The following is a 26,165-nucleotide window of genomic DNA, read 5'->3' on the forward strand; positions in this document are numbered from 1 at the left end:
CTAAGCAACAAGAAGGTAAAGAAAAAGAACAGAGTTCAGATTATTGACTAAAATTAACATTGCTGCAGAAATGACTTTGAAATGAATGGTCCCGCCTCTTTCACACAGAAAAAAAAGCTGAAGGCTGATCTGGAAAGAGGCCTTTTGCCTCCTGGCAGCCTTGAAGTTCATGTGAGTTTCTGGATTATATAATTTCACTCCACCATATTGAAATACTAGATTTTCTTCATCTTCATTTGATTTGTAAAATGTTTCCTTCTCCCAAAGGAATAGTTTGGATGATATTATAAATAAAACTTTTCATCCCCATTTTGTCTTCTAGACATTCAAATTTGACTTTGGGAAGGGAGACGAGGATCCTCTTGACCAAACGTATTTCTATCGAAAGGATAAACCAGAGACAGGATTCACAATCCCACAAGAGAAGGTGAATAAAACTGACATAACAAAAACAGCTTTGTTCACAGTTAAGTGTTGGAACAAATTAATTTATTGAATCAATGAACTTCTGAGGGTTTAAAAAAGAAATAAATATAAGACAGTAGATGGTTTAAAAAAAAAAAAAAGGTTAAAAGTAAATGTCAATAGTTTACTCAGCATCAATGAGTTTCTTGGTAGGATTGGATCCCTGTGAGGAGGGGACATATGATCTCTCAGTTTTTAGATTTTTTTAAATTTTTTGTTTCATTGCTTTCTGGCTTATTTCTTTTTCAACACCCAATGACGTGATCAGCCAACCTTTCTGTCCAGTTCAGGACTTTATAATACAGAAGTCATGTCAAATTATGACACTATTGTGAAGAATGAACTTCTTTTTCTATAAATGTTCAGTCACTGCAAGCATGATGTGTCTTTTTTGTTTGTTTGTTTGCTTGTTTCCACTACTGTTACTGATGTTGATGTCATTCTTCCCAGAGAAGCACTCTTCTCCCCCAACATTTTTGTGAGACGAGGTTCAGAGTTTACTGGAAGAACACTGAGAACAGTAATGAGGTCAACAGAAAGCTGAAAGCAGTCAAGAAAAGATTTTCCACTCGTTTTCAACCCCAGTAATCTGTTGGACCTCAGGTAATATTATGATGCTGATTTATCACAGACTTTGGTTAGTTGGAGGTGATAAAATTAGAAGAAAAAAAAGATACCTGTCTGAGCTTAGAACGAGTACACAGCTTGGCATCTGACGTTCAGAAATCAAACAAAAACCTTAATGTGGACTTTGTTTTCACTTTTGTAAGTCGAATGCTTTTACTATACATTTCTATAATAATGTTGTGTTGTGATTACATGGATGTCCTGCAAGGCTCGAGGCAGTGCATCAGAGTGAGGGAGAGACCGGAGCAGAGCAACAGGTGAGAAGGATTAACATATAACAGTAGATATTTTACAGGAGGTCGTTCACAAAAAAGTGGGAAAATATAATTTATTGCTTGTAGCAAATTCAAACTTATTGGAATTGACTTATTGGACTTACTTTGATTTACTTTTGTTGGCCAGACTTTTGCACTGAACCATAGGGAGTCTGTGGAGAAGAATAAAACTTGTTTATTAGACTTTATTTTCGTTGGTCAAACTGCTGTATTGAGTTTCAAACTAAGTAGGTCTACTTTATGTTTCTTTCTTAAAGTAAGAGGTAAAACATTAAGGAGTATTATCATATACTATTAAAACTTCACATTTGTGTTTTTTAATCATTTGTTTTTCACATTATTCTTGTGATTTATTTTCATGTCAGAAAGTTGTTAGTCAAAGAACCAGTTCAATTACCAGACAGCCTAAACAAATGCATTTTATACCAATGTCAAACCTCATGTTTTATTGGTCAAAGTCCATTTGACTCAAATGGATTTTGACCAATCAAACATGTTGAACCGTGCACCAGTGTGTGCCACTAAATTTGTCTTTGTGCTCCAGAAATATGTAGTTTGCTCGTAGCAGTGCCGCCACCTGAGAAAATCAGCATTCAGCGTCTAATGATGGAGTCATTATTGTTTGATTGAGAATCAACATTTTTTTCTGGAGAAAGAAGGAAAAGTGGCTTTTCTGGCTGGTTTGAGATGTAATTAGTTTTGAAAATTCTGCTCCAGATCAGTCAGATTTCCAGAATCCCCCCATCACCCCCCCTCCAGTTTTTACAAAATTTCAAAAAGTTCTCTTTCCAGTCACAGTATAAATTATAGATATCTGTTATCATCATTGGCGCAGCCTAAAAAGCTGATGCAAATCTGGTAAAACTGGACAATGTTCTTATTAATACTGTCCTCTTTATCTCTTCTTCTTTTCTTTAAATACAGACGCTTCCTGAAGAGGGAACAATGAAGGGCAAAACTGATTGAAAGGATACTGATACTTTGTACATCAAATGAAAATCACAAAATCGCCATGTACAAACTTTACTTTATTATACTTTATAGGTTTGGCCCCGGTCAATAAGAAATATGTCAGACTGTGGACTGTATAGTCACTTATGTTGATCAATCATCACTTTGCATCACGAGAGAGCTTGAAGAATGTGAAGAACATGAGCAAAATATGCAACTAAGTCTGATAGAGGCTAAATTGTGGGGTGACGCTATATTAAATGTTTTATGGTGTGTGATTTTAAGTTGTGTGAATTTACTGAAATCAATTAAAGTTTGATAGGTTTTATGTGTGTGTTTGACATGATTACATGATTCTGTCCCGAAAGGTTTAGATTGAAGGTTATTTTTCTTGTGTCTTTATTATTCATTTTGAATTACATATCAATGGTGGCATGTTTTATTTCATTACTTTTGTTAGAAGGATTCTGCACTAAATAAGGACTTTCAGGAATTTAGAATTGAAATCAGAGTTGAGATGAAGTTATGGGACTTTTGTTCTTTGATCATTGAGTGAAAATGGATTGATTTGTTATTCTTATATCAGGGCTTTATCAGTGGTTGTAACTGTAATCATGTTTAAGATGGGTTTTAATAAAAATGGTGTGTGGTCTAAATGATTTTGTGTATCTGTGTGTCATTAATACAATAACAACATTCCTCCACACCACCACACACCACTGGTACGCAAACTTTGAACCTTGGGCAGCACATTTTGGAGACGGGGAACCTGGCAGCTGATTGTAAGGTGGAGAAATTAAGCCACATTTATCTCATACATTTAATGTCTTCAAATATCAGACTTATAGATCCACATAACCGTAAACAGCCAAGCTGCAGTGGTCTAGATCAGTGTTTTTCAACCACTGTGCCGCGGCACACTGGTGTTCCGCGAGATATAGTCAGGTGAGCCGTGGGAAATGATCCAATTTCACATTTTTTCTAAAAAAACAGCAGCCGTTGTGTCGGCTGTGAGAGCAGTGTGTTGAAGAGTAATCATGTATAAATACTCTTCGCCAATAGATGGCAGCACAGAACGTTGCCGGTGAAATCAAAACTCAACAGACGTCAGTGTGGTTAATCTCCACCACCTGCTACCATCTTGTATCAAAGTACTGTGTCAGTGACAGTGATGGAGAAGTTTTTGAAAACCAGGATCTCAGCTCTTCATCCATCAGGTCCAGGTTTCACACTGAGGGAGTCACTATTACAAAAAGAAATTGGGAAATACTTTTTTCTGTATTTACTTGATTCCTGTTGATAAAACTTCGATGACAATGACTTTATGTTGTTAATATAAGCTACAGAGTTTCAAATTTTAACATTTGTGGGTGGTGGGGTGTTTTTTCCAAAGAAAAAAGTGTGCCTCAAAAAAAGTTGAAAAACACTGATCTAGATATTTCTTTAGTGGAACATTACTACTGAATTAGCAGCACCTTGTTCATGTGTCAAACTTTGCAGGAGTCTCTGGGAAAGTCTTGTGCAAAAAACAAACTGCAATTGAGCTGATTTACCATTTAAACATCAGTTCCAGAGCCAATGCAGGGCAGAGTTGTGATTGAGGCCACATTTACACATAGCCAGGGGGGCGGAGCTTCGGGAGGGGCTGGGATGAGATTTCTTCATGTGAAATAAAGAAATTATAGATTTTATATTGCCTATTTTATCATTATGCATACATGATGCATGCTGTAGATTAGTGTATTTTTACATTATGGCTGTATATCCTGATAAAAACCGCTCGCGGTACAGTCATGCGCTCAGGACGCACTGTGAGACGACCTCCTCCACCCTCCGCCTCCAACTCTCAAGTGACAAAGTCCACTGAACCTTTTCACCGTCCCTGTTCAAAAATTGAATTCATACATTTGATAAACAGATAAAACTGAACATTATCGGTCTGCTGTGTCTCAGATACCAAAGCAAAAGTCTATTGCCGATCAGGCAAAAATGTTCTTTGTCAACCACCCAACAGCAACGTCTCTATTCAGTGAAGTTTGCACCGCCCTCCTTTTACTTGTGACTCTTCCCGTCACCATAGCAACCTCAGACCTCTTTCTCCAAGTTAAAACTCATTAAAACCTCTTGAGGAGCTCAGTGGGACAGGAGCGACTGAGTGGACTTGTCATGTTGTCCATAGAGAATGAGAGAGCAAAGAAAATGGACATACAGAACATCGTGGACGAGTTCGTGGAGCTCAAGGCTCGTTGTATGTTTCAAATAGAGGTGAGAAGGCCTTTAGTACTTCATATTGAAACTGTGCTTGTTGGTGAACGTGTGGGCTGCTGTGCCAATTTTACTAAACTTTATAGCTATTGATATAGGCGAGTAGCCTGCTGTGCTCTCATTAGTTGAAATAGTTAAAGTGTTGAAATGGTGTGGTCGCTGTCCGTGGTGCTGGAATGCTTTCAATTTGTCTTGTTTTATTATTAGAGGCCATGTTTTTATTGTTCTCTTGGTTTGTTGTTCTTCATGTCCGTTTGATGGACTTTAAAATGACATAGTTGCTCTCCATGGTGCTGAAGCTCTAAGCCCCGCTGTTGCAGGCATGTGTATATTGTAAAATGACGTTATATGGTGGGATTTATTATTTGGGTTTAAAGGACCCGGTCATGTGGCCCGCCCCTGGCCCAGCTCTGATTGGTTCTGCTAGTGCACGTAGCAGCAGGGTATTTACAAAAATCCATTTTTCCCACTCTTCATTTACAAAAAAAATCTTCATTCACAAAAAAAAATCTTCATTTACATAGACCACATACACACTTGAATAATGAAATGTCTTTTGTTTTTTTGTTTTTTTAAGTCCTGGTTCACAACTACAATAAGCAGCCAAACCTGTAGGGGGCAGTGTAACAAGAAGCATGAAGCCATGACAGCCCAACAGAATCCTGGAAAAAACTGTTATTTCTTCTTCAGTGATAACGGCACACGGTTAGTTTATTTGGACCGATAAACAAGTGGAGCTCTGGTAGAATTTAACGTAAAAACAACAGCTTTCACTGGATCCATCTTCAGCAGTGAAACTGTAAACACAGCTTTCTTTCTTTCTTTCTTTCTTTCTTTCTTTCTTTCTTTTTTCTTTTTTCTTTCTTTCTTTCTTTATTTTTTCTTTCTTTCTTTCTTTCTTTCTTTCTTTCTTTCTTTTTCCGATTGGTGGGAAATGTATGGACTCATTGAGCCTCATTTGAGTCTTTTTATGTATTGTATACAGAATCACAATCAGTAAATACTATCAACAGAGATATAATCCTCACTGTTTGTGTATTTTTGCTGTAATTCACTTGCCGTCTCTTCCTCTCTCCCACACCCAGTGGACAAGCCACACACACACACACACACACACACTTCCACTCCTCATCGATGAGATTTGCTGCTGATTTTTCTTGTTTTCTGCTATTGTTCTTTCAATGATCAAAATCATGTTTTTGTTCTTTGTTTCTCATTTTGTTTTTGCATTTGTTATCATTGTTGTTATTGTTTTTGCTTTTTTTTTTTTTTTTTTGGCCTACTTGCTAATTTATACTCTTTCTAGAAAATCATGGTACTGTCATGGTAGAGCTGCCCAGGCTGGTTTAATCTAGAAAAGCATGTTACTGTCTAGATAGTACTGCTCAGGATGGTTTAGTCTCATAACAGTTTGAAAATATTTGGATCAGGGTGATTACTGTAAAAAAAGAAGTATATGTAGCACTAACAAGGGTATTGTATGTATCTCCCCACCCAATCTATCTCTGTCCATCCTCTCCTCTCCTCTCCTCTCCTCTCCTCTCCTCTCCTATCCTCTCCTCTCCTCTATCCTCTCACCCCAACCGGTCAGCAGAATGCTGCTACTTCTGAGTCTGGTTTCTGCAAAGGTTTCTCCTTGTTAGAGGGAGTGTTTCTTTTCCACAGTCACAAATAAACCTGCTTGCTGTTGTGGATATGTTGAGCTTTTCTATTTTCTCTGTTAAAAGCATCTAGGAATGACTCTGTTGTATTTAAAAAAAAAAATTTTAATAAATAAAAAAAAGAAAATCATGTTACTGTCTCTAGATAGTATCTCAATAACTTCACTTCTATTCACAACATTTAAACATTTCCATGACACTGCCATGTAGCCACTGACAACATGTTTCTAATGTTAAGACTGGCTTTGTATGCTGTTCACCAGTGTATTGTAATCTGGTGTGTAACTTGATAATGCAACTCTGATTGAGTGCATCAGTGAAGCATGTTCTGTGTTGGTTCTTCATGACATTCATGTCAGAAAACACTGATTCACAGAGATAGGTTGAACCAAGCAGACTAGCATTCTTCGTAGCTGCTGGGCACTCACCACTTGTCATGATCCTGCCTTCTCTCCTCCCCTCCTGTGTTCCCTTTGCTCCGCCCCTGTGCTCTCCTGCTTCCTCCTCCCTGATCACAGCTGTCTCTCGTTGTCATTAGTGTGTGTATTTAGTTCCCTCTCTTCCAGCTTCTGCTGGCAGTTTCTACACCAGTCGTACCCGCCTTTTTCCCTCGTGTTGCCTTTTGTGTGTTTTTGACCTTCTGCCTGCCTGCCCGACTTTGCCTGCTCTGGTTTTTGATCTTGGACTGCCTGACTTTGCTTCTGCTATGTTTTTGAAAATTAAAACTCTTCCGAACTGAGCTTCTTGTCCGCCGTGCAATTGAGTTCACAAACCCTGACACTACTGTACGTTTCTGTGTCAACAAGGAACCAAAAGTGTGGTGCAGCCCTTTAGGCGTTGAGGTGTGGTTATTTTGCATTTATTTTGAATAATTCAAAGGACAGGCACATAAATTTCACATTCTGATGTCTGGTGTCCACCCAGGTAAGATCCAGCCGGATCAAATTTAATCCAAAAGAACCTACATAAAAGTTAAAGTAGTAATGAGTATTAGATGTAGTTCAAAATGTAATCCAAAAGATCCTCGATAAGAGTTAAAGTATTGATGATTGATAGCTAGGGAGGTATGAAGTGGATGCAAACAACTAAGTGTATGTGCCTCACAGACCATGGAGAGGGAAGAGTGAATGAGACTTGCATGTATTAATTGTCTATTGACGGCTGTGTGGCTTTGAGGAATAGTTAAGTTGGGGTTATTAGAGCAACACAACAGCCATGAGTTCATTGATGTACCATAAAATGGGATCTTAAAGTAGAAAGACCAAAAGAAGCATTTAAACGAGATAAAGCAGTCTATGTTTTGTTGTGTGTTGTTGTTATATGTGTATTTCTACAGTTACAGGTTAAACAAATAGGCCCCTGTGGATACCGCGACTCTATAAATCAAATACTGTTATGTTTGAGTGAATTAGGATAGGTCCGAACGGGCAGGGCAACAGTGACCTCATGATTTAGGCCTCTATGGCTACCGTTGTCATTAAGTATCAATCAAATACTGCACTATGTTTGAGTGACTTGAGGTCAGGTCTGAATGGGGAGAGGTGCTAAAACTATTCCCAACAAGGGAATAGAAGCACACTGCAATTCTACGGCTACTGCTGGGGTCTGAAGCAGGTCTGAACAGGTAGAGATTGCAAAAGATTCTTCCCGAGGTGGGAAAAGGTGTACAGAAAGGTCCTAAGATGGGACCCGGACAGGAAAGTCTATACAAATGCAGTGCTATTGCAAGACATGAAGGCTTCTTCATGGCAGGTTCTTACCATAGTTGAACTAAATCACCTTGAACTAAGACAACACCTTATCGAATGTGCAAGCTGTCAAGCTTTCACAGCCACGTTCTAGCCAATTGGCAGAAAACACTGATTCACAGAGATAGGTTGAACCAAGCAGACTAGCATTCTTCATAGCTGCTGTGCACACACCACTGTATGTTTCTGTGTCAACAAGGAACCAAAAGTTTGGTGCAGCCCTTTAGGCGTTGCGCTGGAGGTTATTTTGCATTTATTTTGAATCAATCAATCAATCATTTGAATTGGAAATGAATGACATACATGGTTCAACTTGATCAAAGTCACAAAACCTGTTCTCAAACTCTTGCCCAAGTCTGTGTATGACTTGACAATAATTTTCTGCAACTTTGCAATTGAAAAAAGGTAAGCAGAAGTCATTTATTCTGCGAAATGTGTGTGCCTGATGTCTGGTGTCCACCCAGGTAAGATCCAGCCGAATCAAATTGAATCCAAAAGAACCGAGATAAAAGTTAAAGTATTGATGAGAAGTAGATATTAGGGATGCTCGATATTGGCTTTTCTACCGATATCCGATATTCCGATATTGTCCAACTCTTAATCTCCGATACCGATATCACCGATACCGATATATGCTGGCTCTTTACATCAAAACTGTTAGGTAACAACAACATAAAATATCTCCTACTGTGGAATTAACACAGTATGCCTAATTTTATTGTGATGCCCCACTGGATGCATATGTGAATCAAACATGGCTTTCCAAATGTACACACTGAGAAAAATAAGAGAACAACAACTTAAATTATGGAAAAAAAGTGCCCTATTTATTTAGTGTTAGAGAGAAACCTCAACAACAAAGTCAACAACACCACAGACAATATAAAAAAAAGGAAGAGGCATATCTTCAGTCCACTAGTTGTAAACAGTCAATGAATGAATAACTGGCCATAACTTGTCAAATAATAGACTCAAACTGGACTCAATCTCTTTTAAGAGTAACAAAATAGTGCAAATATAAACAAGAAAGGCACAGAAATGCTCACAAAATTAAAACAGCCCTCCTTTAAAGTGCAACAAAAACAAAGACTGAAGTTGACTCGTCCATATAACTGGTCTATTTCTTTTCCCATGTCCTCGTGTGTAAGAGGGAGATTGTTCTGTATGAATACAAGCATCTCGGCATCTCAGCAATGTATGAGATTTCTCTTCTCATCAATGATGTGGGCAACAGTGCTGAACACTGGTTCACTGTCAACACTGGTGCAGGGTGCAGTCACGTACTGGTACCAGTGCTGAACAGTGGTTCACTGTCAACACTGGTGCAGGGTGCAGTCAGGTACTGGTACCAGTGCTGAACACTGGTTCACTGTCAACACTGGTGCAGGGTGCAGTCACGTACTGGTACCAGTGCTGAACACTGGTTCACTGTCAACACTGGTGCAGGGTGCAGTCAGGTACTGGTACCAGTGCTGAACACTGGTTCACTGTCAACACTGGTACAGGGTGCAGTCAGGTACTGGTACTGGACAGTGGTTCACTGTCAACACTGGTGCAGGGTGCAGTCAGATACTGGTACCAGTGCTGAACAGTGGTTCACTGTCAACACTGGTGCAGGGTGCAGTCAGGTACTGGCACCAGTGCTGAACAGTGGTTCACTGTCAACACTGGTGCAGGGTGCAGTCAGATACTGGTACCAGTGCTGAACACTGGTTCACTGTCAACACTGGTGCAGGGTGCAGTCAGGTACTGGTACTGAACAGTGGTTCACTGTCAACACTGGTGCAGGGAGCAGTCAGCTACTGGTACCAGTGCTGAACAGTGGTTCACTGTCAACACTGGTGCAGGGTGCAGTCAGGTACTGGTACCAGTGCTGAACAGTGGTTCACTGTCAACACTGGTACAGGGTGCAGTCAGGTACTGGTACTGGACAGTGGTTCACTGTCAACACTGGTGCAGGGTGCAGTCAGGTACTGGTACCAGTGCTGAACAGTGGTTCACTGTCAACACTGGTGCAGGGTGCAGTCAGGTACTGGTACCAGTGCTGAACAGTGGTTCACTGTCAGCACTGGTGCAGGGTGCAGTCAGGTACTGGTACCAGTGCTGAACACTGGTTCACTGTCAACACTGGTGCAGGGTGCAGTCAGGTACTGGTACCAGTGCTGAACACTGGTTCACTGTCAACACTGGTGCAGGGTGCAGTCAGGTACTGGTACCAGTGCTGAACACTGGTTCACTGTCAACACTGGTGCAGGGTGCAGTCAGGTACTGGTACCAGTGCTGAACACTGGTTCACTGTCAGCACTGGTGCAGGGTGCAGTCAGGTACTGGTACCAGTGCTGAACACTGGTTCACTGTCAACACTGGTGCAGGGTGCAGTCAGGTACTGGTACCAGCAGGGGAGAGGGCCTGGTTGAGCCTCCAGTCCTCCACGGACATTTCATTCACGGGCTTCTCCTTCTTGGCCACGAGTCCAGCGTGTTGTATTTGTTGTTGTTAAACGTCATCAAGCGCGCGCCCATAAACGTCCCATGCTGCGTTCATGCAAACTCGGAAATTCCAATATCGGTCGTAAAAATCCGATACCGATATTTCCAAATATTACATTTTGAAGTCAATATCGGCCGATAATATTGGCCTGCCGATATTATCGGACATCCCTAGTAGATATAGATCAATTGAATCTAAAAGTATCACAATGCATGGAGTAACGCTAACTTCCTAAGTGTCTGTAGTCGGGTAAAAGCTCTACAACTTAAAATTTTACATCGTGTTCATATTTCTTTGTGACCTTTTTCTGCCAAAGGTGCTGTATGAATACAGTTTACTGATAATGTGATCAAAGTTTTGTGTGATCGGTGTAGATTTTCTTATACTGGTAAAAACCTGCTAATATTTTACATCATAAGTATTTAAGACTAGAATTAAAGTTGGATTGGAACAAAAGTTGTCACCAAAGGATAAATCAGTGTTAACATTTAGTGAGAACAAGGCATAACACAATGCATTAACAAGTGCTATTGTTATTTCTTTTGCAGATCACTTCACCAGTCCAGACCTTCATGCAGCTGTTGTGTCTAAAATGAAAGGAAATAGTGGCATGGAGTGAGGTTAGACAACAGCTTCCCCGGAGCGTCTCTGCACAGAACAACAGATTCTGATGTGTAGATCAATTGTGTGTGAAGGATATCACATTTGTAATACTATCATCACGGTTTATGTGTATGCTGAGATACTGAAAATATGATCAGGACATTCTGATTGTTCATTCCAGGATAAGGTTGTTCAGCTATCAGCCTGATATATGATGGCAGAGCAAAGGAGATAGAAACCAGCTACTCCGGATACCAACACACATACAGCTTTAATGACACATTGATTTGGGGCGTCTGATTTGAAGACAACCAGTCTTCCCAGCTTGGTCCTCTAAGGGTACATCCACACGATGAGAAAAATTATCTATTTTCTCCCCAGCCTTCTCCAAAAAACATGTCACTATGAACACGGCTCAACACAAGCTTTCAGGGCTTGTAGTACACATGCCAGGCCTTTAGGGGCGCTGTGACTTACCAAACGCAGAAGTAGACAAAGCACATAGAAATTTAGAAGTTAGAACTTGTAGTCCCTGATTGTTGTGGTTATTTGATGACATCACGGACCGAGGCAGGGGGAAGGAGCGGGTGAAGGGCGATTATGTAATATTTTTTCCACAGATGGTCTTTTTTCACAAATTTGCCGGGGTTTAAAAATTTCCCCAAAACCTGTTTTTATGCTTCTAAAACCTCCTCATGTGGACGGCAGGTCAGAAACAGCATGTTTAGGTGAAATGTTTTCATGGTGTGGACGGCCCCTAAATGTAATCAAATATAATGAGAATAAAGTTTCGTATGAGTAATTGGGCAGTTTGTCAAATCATCCATGTGATTGTCATTGGATATATTAAACAAATATCTGTGTCCCTTTAAAGATTCTTGTCCTGGAATAAAGAAGCCTTGATGAGATTTTGTTTTGATTGAGATCATTGCAAGACCGGTCTATCTCACCACGCCCAACACACACACACACACACACACACACACACACACACACACACACACACACACACACACACATACACACACACACACTTCCACTCCTCATCGATGAGATTTGCTGCTGATTTTTCTTGTTTTCTGCTATTGTTCTTTCAATGATCAAAATCATGTTTTTGTTCTTTGTTTGTCATTTTGTTTTTGCATTTGTTATCATTGTTGTTATTGTTTTTGCTTTTTTTTTTTTTGTGCCTACTTGCTAATTTATACTCTTTCTAGAAAATCATGTTACTGTCATGATAGAGCTGCCCAGGCTGGTTTAATCTAGAAAATCATGTTACTGTCTAGATAGTACTGCTCAGGCTGGTTTAATCTTGAAAGTCATGATACTGTCTAGATAGTACTGCTCAGGCTGGTTTAATCTAGAAAATCATGATACTCTCTAGATAGTACTGCTCAGGCTGGTTTAATCTAGAAAATCATGATATTGTTGACATAGTACTGCTCAGGCTGGTTTAATCTAGAAAATCATCTTACTGTCTTGATAGAACTGCTCAGGCTGGTTTAATCTAGAAAATCATCTTACTGTCTTGATAGAACTGCTCAGGCTGGTTTAATCTAGAAAATCATCTTACTGTCTTGATAGAACTGCTCAGGCTGGTTTAATCTAGAAAAGCATGGTACTGTCGACATAGTACTGCTCAGGATGGTTTAATCTCATAACAGTTTGAAAATATTTGGATCAGGGTGATTACTGTAAAAAAAAGAAGTATATGTAGCACTAACAAGGGTATTGTATGTATCTCCCCACCCAATCTATCTCTGTCCATCCCCTTCTCTCCTCTCCTCTCCTCTCCTCTCCTCTCCTCTCCTCTCCTCTCCTCTCCTCTCCTCTCACCCCAACCGGTCAGCAGAATGCTGCTACTTCTGAGTCTGGTTTCTGCAAAGGTTTCTCCTTGTTAGAGGGAGTGTTTCTTTTCCACAGTCACAAATAAACCTGCTTGCTGTTGTGGATATGTTGAGCTTTTCTATTTTCTCTGTTAAAAGCATCTAGGAATGACTCTGTTGTATTTAAAAAAAAATGTTTTTAATAAATAAAAAAAAGAAAATCATGTTACTGTCTCTAGATAGTATCTCAATAACTTCACTTCTATTCACAACATTTAAACATTTCCATGACACTGCCATGTAGCCACTGACAACATGTTTCTAATGGGAAGACTGGCTTTGTATGCTGTTCACCAGTGTATTGTAATCTGGTGTGTAACTTGATAATGCAACTCTGATTGAGTGCATCAGTGAAGCATGTTCTGTGTTGGTTCTTCATGACATTCATGTCAGAAAACACTGATTCACAGAGATAGGTTGAACCAAGCAGACTAGCATTCTTCATAGCTGCTGGGCACACACCACTTGTCATGATCCTGCCTTCTCTCCTCCCCTCCTGTGTTCCCTTTGCTCCGCCCCTGTGCTCTCCTGCTTCCTCCTCCCTGATCACAGCTGTCTCTCGTTGTCATTAGTGTGTGTATTTAGTTCCCTCTCTTCCAGCTTCTGCTGGCAGTTTCTACACCAGTCGTACCCGCCTTTTTCCCTCGTGTTGCCTTTTGTGTGTTTTTGACCTTCTGCCTGCCTGCCCGACTTTGCCTGCTCTGGTTTTTGATCTTGGACTGCCTGACTTTGCTTCTGCTATGTTTTTGAAAATTAAAACTCTTCCGAACTGAGCTTCTTGTCTGCCGTGCAATTGAGTTCACAAACCCTGACACTACTGTACGTTTCTGTGTCAACAAGGAACCAAAAGTGTGGTGCAGACCTTTAGGCATTGAGGTGTGGTTATTTTGCATTTATTTTGAATAATTCAAAGGACAGGCACATAAATTTCACATTCTGATGTCTGGTGTCCACCCAGGTAAGATCCAGCCGGATCAAGTTTAATCCAAAAGAACCTACATAAAAGTTAAAGTAGTAATGAGTATTAGATGTAGTTCAAAATGTAATCCAAAAGATCCTCGATAAGAGTTAAAGTATTGATGATTGATAGCTAGGGAGGTATGAAGTGGATGCAAACAACTAAGTGTATGTGCCTCACAGACCATGGAGAGGGAAGAGTGAATGAGACTTGCATGTATTAATTGTCTATTGACGGCTGTGTGGCTTTGAGGAATAGTTAAGTTGGGGTTATTAGAGCAACACAACAGCCATGAGTTCATTGATGTACCATAAAATGGGATCTTAAAGTAGAAAGACCAAAAGAAGCATTTAAACGAGATAAAGCAGTCTATGTTTTGTTGTGTGTTGTTGTTATATGTGTATTTCTACAGTTACAGGTTAAACAAATAGGCCCCTGTGGATACCGCGACTCTATAAATCAAATACTGTTATGTTTGAGTGAATTAGGATAGGTCCGAATGGGCAGGGCAACAATGACCTCATGATTTAGGCCTCTATGGCTACCGTTTTCATCAAGTATCAATCAAATACTGCACTGTGTTTGAGTGACTTGAGGTCAGGTCTGAATGGGGAAAGGTGCTAAAACTATTCCCAACAAGGGAATAGAAGCACACTGCAATTCTACGGCTACTGCTGGGGTCTGAAGCAGGTCTGAACAGGTAGAGATTGCAAAAGATTCTTCCCGAGGTGGGAAAAGGTGTACAGAAAGGTCCTAAGATGGGACCCGGACAGGAAACTCCGATGGGCTATGCAAATGCAGTGCTAATGCAAGACATGAAGGCTTCAAGTGTAACTATGGGACATTAAGTAACGCACTATACATCCCATCAGTTGCATATGTCATTAACAAGCCCAAGGTTTGTTTTAACCCAAGCCAGACGTACTGGATATGAAGTGATCCTTGCTTCTCCTGAATTAACTGTCCAACGCTGTGCAACGGTGAATCCTGCCACAAAAATGGTTCTGCCAGATGAGGGTGCCGCTCATGATTGTGTACAGGAAACAGACAACTTTATGCAGGTACATGGTGATTTATACAATCAGCCCATAGTGGTAAATCTTACTCTGTTTGTTGACAGATCTTGTTTCAGGGACGCCACGGGAAACCACACAGGTTTTGCCATAGTTGAACTAAAACACCTTGAACTAAGACAACATCTTATCGAATGTGCAAGCTGTCAAGCTTTCACAGCCACGTTCTAGCCAATTGGCAGAAAACACTGATTCACAGAGATAGGTTGAACCAAGCAGACTAGCATTCTTCATAGCTGCTGTGCACACGCCACTGTATGTTTCTGTGTCAACAAGGAACCAAAAGTTTGGTGCAGCCCTTTAGGCGTTGCGCTGGAGGTTATTTTGCATTTATTTTGAATCAATCAATCAATCATTTGAATTGGAAATGAATGACATACATGGTTCAACTTGATCAAAGTCACAAAACCTGTTCTCAAACTCTTGCCCAAGTCTGTGTATGACTTGACAGTAATTTTCTGCAACTTTGCAATTGAAAAAAGGTAAGCAGAAGTCATTTATTCTGCGAAATATGTGTGCCTGATGTCTGGTGTCCACCCAGGTAAGATCCAGCCGAATCAAATTTAATCCAAAAGAACCGAGATAAAAGTTAAAGTATTGATGAGAAGTAGATATAGATCAATTTAATCTAAGTATCACAATGCATGGAGTAACACTAACTTCCTAAGTGTCTTTAATTGGGTAAAAGCTCTACAACTTAAAATTTTACATTGTGTTCATATTTATTTGTGACCTTTATCTGCCAAAGGTGCTGTATGAATACAGTCTACTGATAATGTGATCAAAGTTTTGTGTGATCGGTGTAGATTTTCTTATACTGGTAAAAACCTGCTAATGTTTTACATCATAAGTATTTAAGACTAGAATTAAAGTTGGATTGGAACAAAAGTTGTCACCAAAGGATAAAGCAGTGTTAACATTTAGTGAGAACAAGGCATAACACAATGCATTAACAAGTGCTATTGTTATTTCTTTTGCAGATCACTTCACCAGTCCAGACCTTCATGCAGCTGTTGTGTCTAAAATGAAAGGAAATAGTGGCATGGAGTGAGGGTAGACAACAGCTTCCCCGGAGGGTCTCTGCACAGAACAACAGATTCTGATGTGTAGCTCAATTGTGTGTGAAGGATATCACATTCGCAATACTATCATCACGGTTTATGTGTATGCTGAGATACTGAAAATATGATCAGGATAAGGTTGTTCAGCTATCAGCCTGATATATGATGGCAGAGCAAAGGAGATAGAAACCAGCTACTCCGGATACCAACACACATACAGCTTTAATGACACATTGATTTGGGGCGTCTGATTTGAAGACAACCAGTCTTCCCAGCTTGGTCCTCTAAGGGTACATCCACACGATGAGAAAAATTATCTATTTTCTCCCCAGCCTTCTCCAAAAAACATGTCACTATGAACACGGCTCAACACAAGCTTTCAGGGCTTGTAGTACACATGCCAGGCCTTTAGGGGCGCTGTGACTTACCAAACGCAGAAGTAGACAAAGCACATAGAAATTAAGAAGTTAGAACTTGTAGTCCCTGATTGTTGTGGTTATTTGATGACATCACGGACCGAGGCAGGGGGAAGGAGCGGGTGAAGGGCGATTATGTAATATTTTTTCCACAGATGGTCTTTTTTCACAAATTTGCCGGGGTTTAAAAATTTCCCCAAAACCTGTTTTTATGCTTCTAAAACCTCCTCATGTGGACGGCAGGTCAGAAACAGCATGTTTAGGTGAAATGTTTTCATGGTGTGGACGGCCCCTAAATGTCATCAAATATAATGAGAATAAAGTTTCCTGTGAGTAATTGGGCAGTTTGTCAAATCATCCATGTGATTGTCATTGGATATATTAAACAAATATTTGTGTCCCTTTAAAGATTCTTTTCCTGGATAAAGAAGCCTTGATGTGATTTTGTTTTGATTGAGATCATTGCAGGACCAGTCTATCTCACCACGCCCAACACACACACACACACACGCACGCACGCACGCACGCACGCACGCACACGCACGCACGCACACACACACACACACACACACACACACACACACACACACACACACACACACACACACACACACACACACACACACACACACACACACACACACACACACACACACACACACACACACACACACACACACACAGGTATAAGAGCATGCACCTGTTCTGGTTCAGTCAACAGAAGGTGGACATCACTTAGCTCACATCAATCTCACTTCACACTAATTTTCTCTTCAAGCATCTCACCAGGAAAATAACCACATTCTGTAAGTATAAAGGCCATTCTGTCATTGTGTGGATACTTGTTTTCTTTTTCCATGTGAAATGTAATTCTAAAATATTATTAAAATCTGACCTGGAATTGTTGTTTTTATATGCTGAAGTATGAAGTGAGATTCTTTTCTTTGAAATTATTTCTAATGAATGATGGTTCCAGTGTCATGTTCCATCAGTCATTAAATAAATCTCTATTCTGTATAACAAAGTTATAGTTTGATATCACAGCTTAGTTATTAAGACAATATGTCTTTGAGAGAGAGGTTTCTTTGTTTGATGATTGAACTGAGCCTTTTGTTTTAAACCTAATATGACTAAATACTTGTCTATTCCCAGGAATCAAACTGCAACCATGGTTGTGCCAAAGGCTGGAGGCATTGAGTAGGTGGCTCGAGATATGTATATATATATATATATATGTGTGTGTGTGTGCGTGTGTGTGTGTGTGTGTGTGTGTGTGTGTGTGTGTGTGTGTGTGTGTGTGTGTGTGTGTGTGTGTGTGTGTGTGTGTGTAAATATATATATAAAATATATATATATATATATATATATATATATATATATATATATATATATATATATATATATATATATATATATATATACATTTTGGGTTTTTAGATGTAAATGTCTGATATATGTGTCTGTTTTTATCTGTTTTTTTCTCATGTTATTATTCAACCCTGCAATGACGACCCCACTTCAGAGCTGAGGGAAAGGTAATAAGAAACTGTTCAGATGTCATCACTGTGTGAGAATAGCAATTTAGATAATCAAAGTTGTGTTTTTAGCTTTTATTGTTGGTATTTTGTTTGTCTTGTGTTAGTCAACAGGAAATCGTACATATTGTGGTGAGAGGAAGGAATGCAGGTTGAAATGAATTAAATGCAGTGCAAACAGCCTTCATGAAAACAACTGACTTTTGTAGCACTCTTTTGATGAGGATGGGAAATGGTTTTGCCTAGTTTTATTTTTGTTGTTTTTAAAAGGTGTTTCATGATCCTGTTCATGGACAAATAGCGTTACACCCACTCCTGGTCAAAATCATAGACACACCTGAGTTTCAAAGACTGCGAAGCATCAAGCAACTTGGAGGAGTGTCTTATGTTTACCCTGGCGGGAGCCACAGCCGGTTTGAACACTCAATTGGGTATGTACACGTAATAGATTAAAGAAATATGATCATCAAATAATCCAACACTTCAGCTGGCTCTCAAAAGTTTTAAAATTATGTTTATGTTGAATCCTATATCTAATAGATAATCATATATATATAAAATCCAATGTTTTTTTCACGGTGAATCATTGTTTTTCATCAGAGCCTCTTCAGATATATTGTTGATTTGTCAATTGGGAGGAACTGTATTATTGACAAAGTTTGCACATACACAGGGATAGGTTCCAGTTTCAGGAAGGGTGATGATGTCCGACCCAAAGCGAATGATTATAATGATCTTTGTTTGTCATGTATATTCTCATTTAAGCGATTGAATCGGGTCAATTTCATTTTATTTCATTTCATTAATTTTCCACAATTTCACATATACAATAAATGATTTTGATATGTGCAATGAATTTTCTCAACTGGATTTGGCCATGCAGCATGTCTCAGAAGACATTTAATCCCTCATCCGAGAGGCTTCATCAGTTATGAAGCTCCTTTGAGTTGCTGAAGAGTCACGAAGAGACATAAAAATCAATCGAAGCAAACAAAGCTGGACTGCAATTATAGTTCTTGTATGTGCATGCTGTTTGTCTGGTTATACAGGGTGGCTCACTTGGCAGGAGAGTTGGCGTACAATCTGCAATCAAGGCAAAAAAAGCTCAATATCACAGATGAAGACATCCTATGTGTGCAAATTGCAGGTCTTTGTCATGATCTGGGTAAGTCATGCATTAATTCCCTTAATTCTATGTATGTTTGCACATTTTGAGATATATTCTTAAATGCTTAAGTGCTTCAGAAATAAAATGTTTGACACATTGAATAAATGCAAATGTGAAATTAGAAGTGTTACACCATTCAGAAGGCAACAGCATTCTTTAGAAAAAGTTATTGCCTTTATTCAGTGAAGGAAAGGTTCACTGTTAGCTAGGCCTGTTACGATAACACATTTTGCTGGACGATAAATTGTCGCAGAAATTATTGCGATAAATGACAATATTGCCATTTTTATAACATTTTCATTTCATAATAATGGTATAATGATGCAAGTACACCTTTTTAAAGATAAATACACTTTTATTTCTTAAGAATATCTAAAATTGTAATTGTGTTATGAAAAACATTGCAAATATCCAAAATAAATAATCAAAACAACCAAAAATAATAAATAAAATGGACAGTCAGTCTCTGTTGACAAAGAATGCATTTGAATAAAAACCACACACAACTGAAACAATAAATAAAGTATAAAGTCTCCGACAACAAAATTGCACTTCAATATATCTTAAACATTAGGCTCAGACATTAAGATGTTTAACAGGCAAAACTGCCAATCCAGTGAGGACCTTTGTAAACAAAGTGCACACACAACCAAAACCAATATATAAAATAGTCCCTGTTGCTGATAAGAAAAAAAAGAAACTTATATCTTTAAAACATCTGAATCGCTGAATGAAATCCTGTGGAAATTATTTAGCAAGGCAGCACAAACGGCAAAGTTTCCAGCACTATCGCATGATAATTGATTGGGACTATTTTCAGGGAGTTTAGCGTGGAGTAGGACGTAGCTTCACAAAGGTGTGACTCGCCTGCTCCATTGCACTGTCCAAAGACAGTGAAGTGATCTGCCTTTTTACCTAAATGACTTTCATATTGGGAAACTGACTGCACCTGAGCAAACAGTCTGCCTTCAGGAGAGGGCGTGGCTTTCAGCAGAGGGTGTGGCTTTCAGCAGAGGGTGTGGCCTAGACGTCGCAGAGGTCTCCAACCTCAGTCCTCGAGAGCCCCTGTCCTGCATGTTTTAGTTCTCTCCCTGCTTCAACATACCTGACTCTAATGATGATGTCATCGCCAAGGTTGGGGAAAAGCCCAATAACAAGCCCTTCATTGCAATCAGGTGTGTTGCAACTGGGAGAGAGCTAAACCCTGCAGGACAGGGGCTCTTGAGGACCAGGGTTAGAGACCTCTTCTCTATGCCATACCAGGAGATAGCCTCGGTGAATCATTTGGGCTATGAAAAGCACAAAATGCTGACACTTTCAAACCTATAGGTACTGTAAAATACCGTAAATTGAAAAAATATTATAATTATACTCGAATTAAAACAAATAATCAAAGTGAATATTTCATTCATTTCAATTGATTGAGCCTTGGGTAGGCACTACTTACATTGCCTACCCTGACTGTACATCACTTATATAGATAGTCACAAATAAGAGTGGAACCCCCAATAATGGAAGATTGGAGTTCGCTGTGAGCAAAATGTGTTTTTTAACTGATTATTTGCTCAATGTATGAAGGACATGGTTTAATATTTTCAAAATGCAATTATTAACTCTTAACACTTAACAAATAATAACTATGAGGTTAAAACTAATTTATTTCTCCATACTTAGGACACGGGCCCTTTTCTCACCTGTATGATACCATGTTCATGCAAAAGGTCAAACGTCAAAACAAATGGACGGTAAGTAGAGTTGTAAAACACAGAAAAATATGTTTTTAGAAATTACTATCAAATAATCAATTATCAAACAAATACAGTATGTTATAGAGTTATCTTTTTTAACGACAAGTAAAACACAAATGTTTTTTCCCTTGCTGACATGTTTTGGCTGCATCAGCTAGATTGGCAGCTGTGACATCAGCAAGGTAAAAACATTACTGCTTCACATCTCGTCGAAAAAGAATCTATAATATACGTTTAAAAACAACAAAATGAACCCAATTATAGTGCCTTAATGACAATGAGATAAATACCAATAAGATAAAAGTTGTAGTCTGCCTGTGAATATCAAGAAGTAAAAGAAGACAAATTTAACAGTTGGTTATCAAAGAAAAAAGATGTTCACATCCCTTATTAACATCTGTCTGTGTAACTTGTAGCATGAGAAGGCATCAGAGTGGCTGTTTGACCACTTGGTGAACCACCATGGTCTGAAAGTCGAGATGGAGAAATATGGTTTAAAAGAAGAAGAAGAAGGAGAAGAAGAAGAAGAAGAAGAAGAAGGAGAAGGAGAAGGAGAAGGAGAAGGAGAAGGAGAAGGAGAAGGAGGAGAAGAAGAAGAAGAAGAAGAAGAAGAAGAAGAAGAACAACTGCAAAAAGACCTGACTTTCATCAAGGAGATGATAAATCCAGTGAAAGATCAGGACCTGGTACTGGACCACTCTTGTACAAATATCATGAAATCAGTAGACTTCTCTTGTTAGCGTCTCATTTCATCATACTGGTGTTTCCTTCACAGTGGCCCTTTGAAGGTCGTGGAGAGGAAAAGTCTTTCCTGTATGAAATTGTGGCAAACAAACTGAATGGAATTGATGTGGACAAGTTTGACTACCTTGACAGGTGAATCAAGTTTCAAACAACAGTTAATCAGTTTTTGACATTGAGAAGTGAACTATGGTTTTTTACTTCCACTGAAGAAGTACAACATTGGATAATTTACCTTCAGACCAATTTCACTCATTCATATCCGCACTGTGCTTGATTTCAGGGACTGCCACCACCTGGGTCTCAAGAACACCTTTGATTATCAGCGCTACTTCTTGCTTGCCAGGGTTTGTAAAGTGAATGGAAGGAATCACATCTGTCTGAGAGAGAAGGTGATGAATGTTGTTTTCTATTAGCCTCCAAACAAATGTTATTCTCCTGAGTTGCTGTGACTAAAGTGTAAGATGTGGTGTTGGCAGGAAACGGGCAATCTGTACGACATGTTCTACTCAAGGTACAGTCTCCACAGAAGAGTCTGCCAGCACAAAGTGACCCAAAATGTGCACATGATGTAAGTGTCCTTCTGTCAGTGTTTGTCTCTTGTTTGATATGAATCATTTGCATTGCTTTGTGATTCTCCTCAGAATAGAACATGCAGTAACATAAGCTCTAAGAAATCCTTTATCTGTTCATCTAGGATCACTGAGGCCTTCTTAAAAGCAAATCCGGTTCTCAACTTATCTGAAGCCACCAAGAAGGAGAACATTGAGGATTACATCAACCTGACAGGTTACTTCTTGACAACATTGTTCAAAATAATGGTTGCAACATGTCAACATTTTAAATTGTCTTCACATCACATCCATTTTTTATTCCACTCTGTGTCTGTTGTGTTTATGAGTAACACTTATTTATTTGTTAACTTTTTTCAAGATATTTGAAATCAAAATATAAAATCCTCACAGATTCAAGTGTGACAACCTATACTTTGCCTGAGATCCATTTAAATTTCTAATTCTATTAGTCTTTGTTAAATATTAATTACAAGCAGAAATGAAGTCATTCATGAAAGATAAATCATTGTAGGTTACGATGTTGTGAAGAGTATTCAATAAGTAAGCGTTTATCAAAATGTTTATTTTGATCAATGACACCAGAAATGTGTCATTGATGTGTCATTTTGACTTCTTATTATGTCCTATAGATGGCGTGTTTGAGAAAATCCTTTACTCTTCCGATGAAGAGAACATGATCGAGGCAAGAGAGATACTGCAGAGAATCCACAAACGGAGCCTGTACAAGTTTGTGGGTGAAGAGAAGGTGTGCTGCAATCCTATGTCTGTATTACATTATGCTTCAGGGAAAACTGACTATCGGATGAACTACCAATATATGAATAGTGTGTTTTCATCCCTTTTAAAAGTATATCTCTTATAACAGCTGGGCAGACTTGTACGGTAATATTACCTAAATGATCAAAGACTTGGGAAAAACATTGTCGTGAGCTTGATGTAGAGGCATCGTTACTCTGTGTTTCATGAATCACTGTCTTGTCCCTCCTTTTCTCACTTCTTCTTTTATCAACACAACAAAATTAACTCACCACAGGACACTCTAAGCAACAAGAAGGTAAAGAAAAAGAACAGAGTTCAGATTATTGACTAAAATTAACATTGCTGCAGAAATGACTTTGAAATGAATGGTCCCGCCTCTTTCACACAGAAAAAAAAGCTGAAGGCTGATCTGGAAAGAGGCCTTTTGCCTCCTGGCAGCCTTGAAGTTCATGTGAGTTTCTGGATTATATAATTTCACTCCACCATATTGAAATACTAGATTTTCTTCATCTTCATTTGATTTGTAAAATGTTTCCTTCTCCCAAAGGAATAGTTTGGATGATATTATAAATAAAACTTTTCATCCCCATTTTGTCTTCTAGACATTCAAATTTGACTTTGGGAAGGGAGACGAGGATCCTCTTGACCAAACGTATTTCTATCGAAAGGATAAACCAGAGACAGGATTCACAATCCCACAAGAGAAGGTGAATAAAACTGACATAACAAAAACAGCTTTGTTCACAGTTAAGTGTTGGAACAAATTAATTTATTGAATCAATGAACTTCTGAGGGTTTAAAAAAGAAATAAATATAAGACAGTAGATGGTTTAAAAAAAAAAAAAAGGTTAAAAGTAAATGTCAATAGTTTACTCAGCATCAATGAGTTTCTTGGTAGGATTGGATCCCTGTGAGGAGGGGACATATGATCTCTCAGTTTTTAGATTTTTTTAAATTTTTTGTTTCATTGCTTTCTGGCTTATTTCTTTTTCAACACCCAATGACGTGATCAGCCAACCTTTCTGTCCAGTTCAGGACTTTATAATACAGAAGTCATGTCAAATTATGACACTATTGTGAAGAATGAACTTCTTTTTCTATAAATGTTCAGTCACTGCAAGCATGATGTGTCTTTTTTGTTTGTTTGTTTGCTTGTTTCCACTACTGTTACTGATGTTGATGTCATTCTTCCCAGAGAAGCACTCTTCTCCCCCAACATTTTTGTGAGACGAGGTTCAGAGTTTACTGGAAGAACACTGAGAACAGTAATGAGGTCAACAGAAAGCTGAAAGCAGTCAAGAAAAGATTTTCCACTCGTTTTCAACCCCAGTAATCTGTTGGACCTCAGGTAATATTATGATGCTGATTTATCACAGACTTTGGTTAGTTGGAGGTGATAAAATTAGAAGAAAAAAAAGATACCTGTCTGAGCTTAGAACGAGTACACAGCTTGGCATCTGACGTTCAGAAATCAAACAAAAACCTTAATGTGGACTTTGTTTTCACTTTTGTAAGTCGAATGCTTTTACTATACATTTCTATAATAATGTTGTGTTGTGATTACATGGATGTCCTGCAAGGCTCGAGGCAGTGCATCAGAGTGAGGGAGAGACCGGAGCAGAGCAACAGGTGAGAAGGATTAACATATAACAGTAGATATTTTACAGGAGGTCGTTCACAAAAAAGTGGGAAAATATAATTTATTGCTTGTAGCAAATTCAAACTTATTGGAATTGACTTATTGGACTTACTTTGATTTACTTTTGTTGGCCAGACTTTTGCACTGAACCATAGGGAGTCTGTGGAGAAGAATAAAACTTGTTTATTAGACTTTATTTTCGTTGGTCAAACTGCTGTATTGAGTTTCAAACTAAGTAGGTCTACTTTATGTTTCTTTCTTAAAGTAAGAGGTAAAACATTAAGGAGTATTATCATATACTATTAAAACTTCACATTTGTGTTTTTTAATCATTTGTTTTTCACATTATTCTTGTGATTTATTTTCATGTCAGAAAGTTGTTAGTCAAAGAACCAGTTCAATTACCAGACAGCCTAAACAAATGCATTTTATACCAATGTCAAACCTCATGTTTTATTGGTCAAAGTCCATTTGACTCAAATGGATTTTGACCAATCAAACATGTTGAACCGTGCACCAGTGTGTGCCACTAAATTTGTCTTTGTGCTCCAGAAATATGTAGTTTGCTCGTAGCAGTGCCGCCACCTGAGAAAATCAGCATTCAGCGTCTAATGATGGAGTCATTATTGTTTGATTGAGAATCAACATTTTTTTCTGGAGAAAGAAGGAAAAGTGGCTTTTCTGGCTGGTTTGAGATGTAATTAGTTTTGAAAATTCTGCTCCAGATCAGTCAGATTTCCAGAATCCCCCCATCACCCCCCCTCCAGTTTTTACAAAATTTCAAAAAGTTCTCTTTCCAGTCACAGTATAAATTATAGATATCTGTTATCATCATTGGCGCAGCCTAAAAAGCTGATGCAAATCTGGTAAAACTGGACAATGTTCTTATTAATACTGTCCTCTTTATCTCTTCTTCTTTTCTTTAAATACAGACGCTTCCTGAAGAGGGAACAATGAAGGGCAAAACTGATTGAAAGGATACTGATACTTTGTACATCAAATGAAAATCACAAAATCGCCATGTACAAACTTTACTTTATTATACTTTATAGGTTTGGCCCCGGTCAATAAGAAATATGTCAGACTGTGGACTGTATAGTCACTTATGTTGATCAATCATCACTTTGCATCACGAGAGAGCTTGAAGAATGTGAAGAACATGAGCAAAATATGCAACTAAGTCTGATAGAGGCTAAATTGTGGGGTGACGCTATATTAAATGTTTTATGGTGTGTGATTTTAAGTTGTGTGAATTTACTGAAATCAATTAAAGTTTGATAGGTTTTATGTGTGTGTTTGACATGATTACATGATTCTGTCCCGAAAGGTTTAGATTGAAGGTTATTTTTCTTGTGTCTTTATTATTCATTTTGAATTACATATCAATGGTGGCATGTTTTATTTCATTACTTTTGTTAGAAGGATTCTGCACTAAATAAGGACTTTCAGGAATTTAGAATTGAAATCAGAGTTGAGATGAAGTTATGGGACTTTTGTTCTTTGATCATTGAGTGAAAATGG

The 26,165-nt window shown here is 38.6% G+C and overlaps 1 protein-coding gene and 1 long non-coding RNA gene across 2 annotated transcripts; both read left to right on the forward strand.

The window, feature by feature from the left end:
• The first annotated feature begins 960 nt into the window (after positions 1-960).
• LOC308138315 lies at positions 961-2,560 on the forward strand. The gene is made up of 3 exons (XR_013936878.1): positions 961-1,068; positions 1,301-1,349; positions 2,292-2,560. It is a non-coding gene; the product is annotated as an uncharacterized lncRNA (long non-coding RNA).
• A 1,957-nt stretch (positions 2,561-4,517) lies between these two features.
• LOC308136949 (deoxynucleoside triphosphate triphosphohydrolase SAMHD1-like) lies at positions 4,518-25,845 on the forward strand (the record flags this gene model as incomplete). Its single annotated transcript, XM_080505505.1, has 13 exons — positions 4,518-4,583; positions 21,347-21,616; positions 21,706-21,806; positions 21,955-22,063; positions 22,151-22,242; positions 22,369-22,460; positions 22,876-22,991; positions 23,280-23,300; positions 23,394-23,456; positions 23,608-23,712; positions 24,201-24,353; positions 24,586-24,634; positions 25,577-25,845. The coding sequence occupies 11 exons, from the start codon at positions 4,518-4,520 to the stop codon at positions 24,336-24,338; spliced, it is 1,173 nt and encodes a 390-aa protein (XP_080361631.1). The 3' UTR covers positions 24,339-24,353; positions 24,586-24,634; positions 25,577-25,845.
• Between the last annotated feature and the right edge of the window lie 320 nt (positions 25,846-26,165).

The sequence above is a fragment of the Blennius ocellaris genome (genome assembly GCF_963422515.1).
Source record: "Blennius ocellaris genome assembly, chromosome: 2".
NCBI lineage: Eukaryota > Metazoa > Chordata > Actinopteri > Blenniiformes > Blenniidae > Blennius > Blennius ocellaris.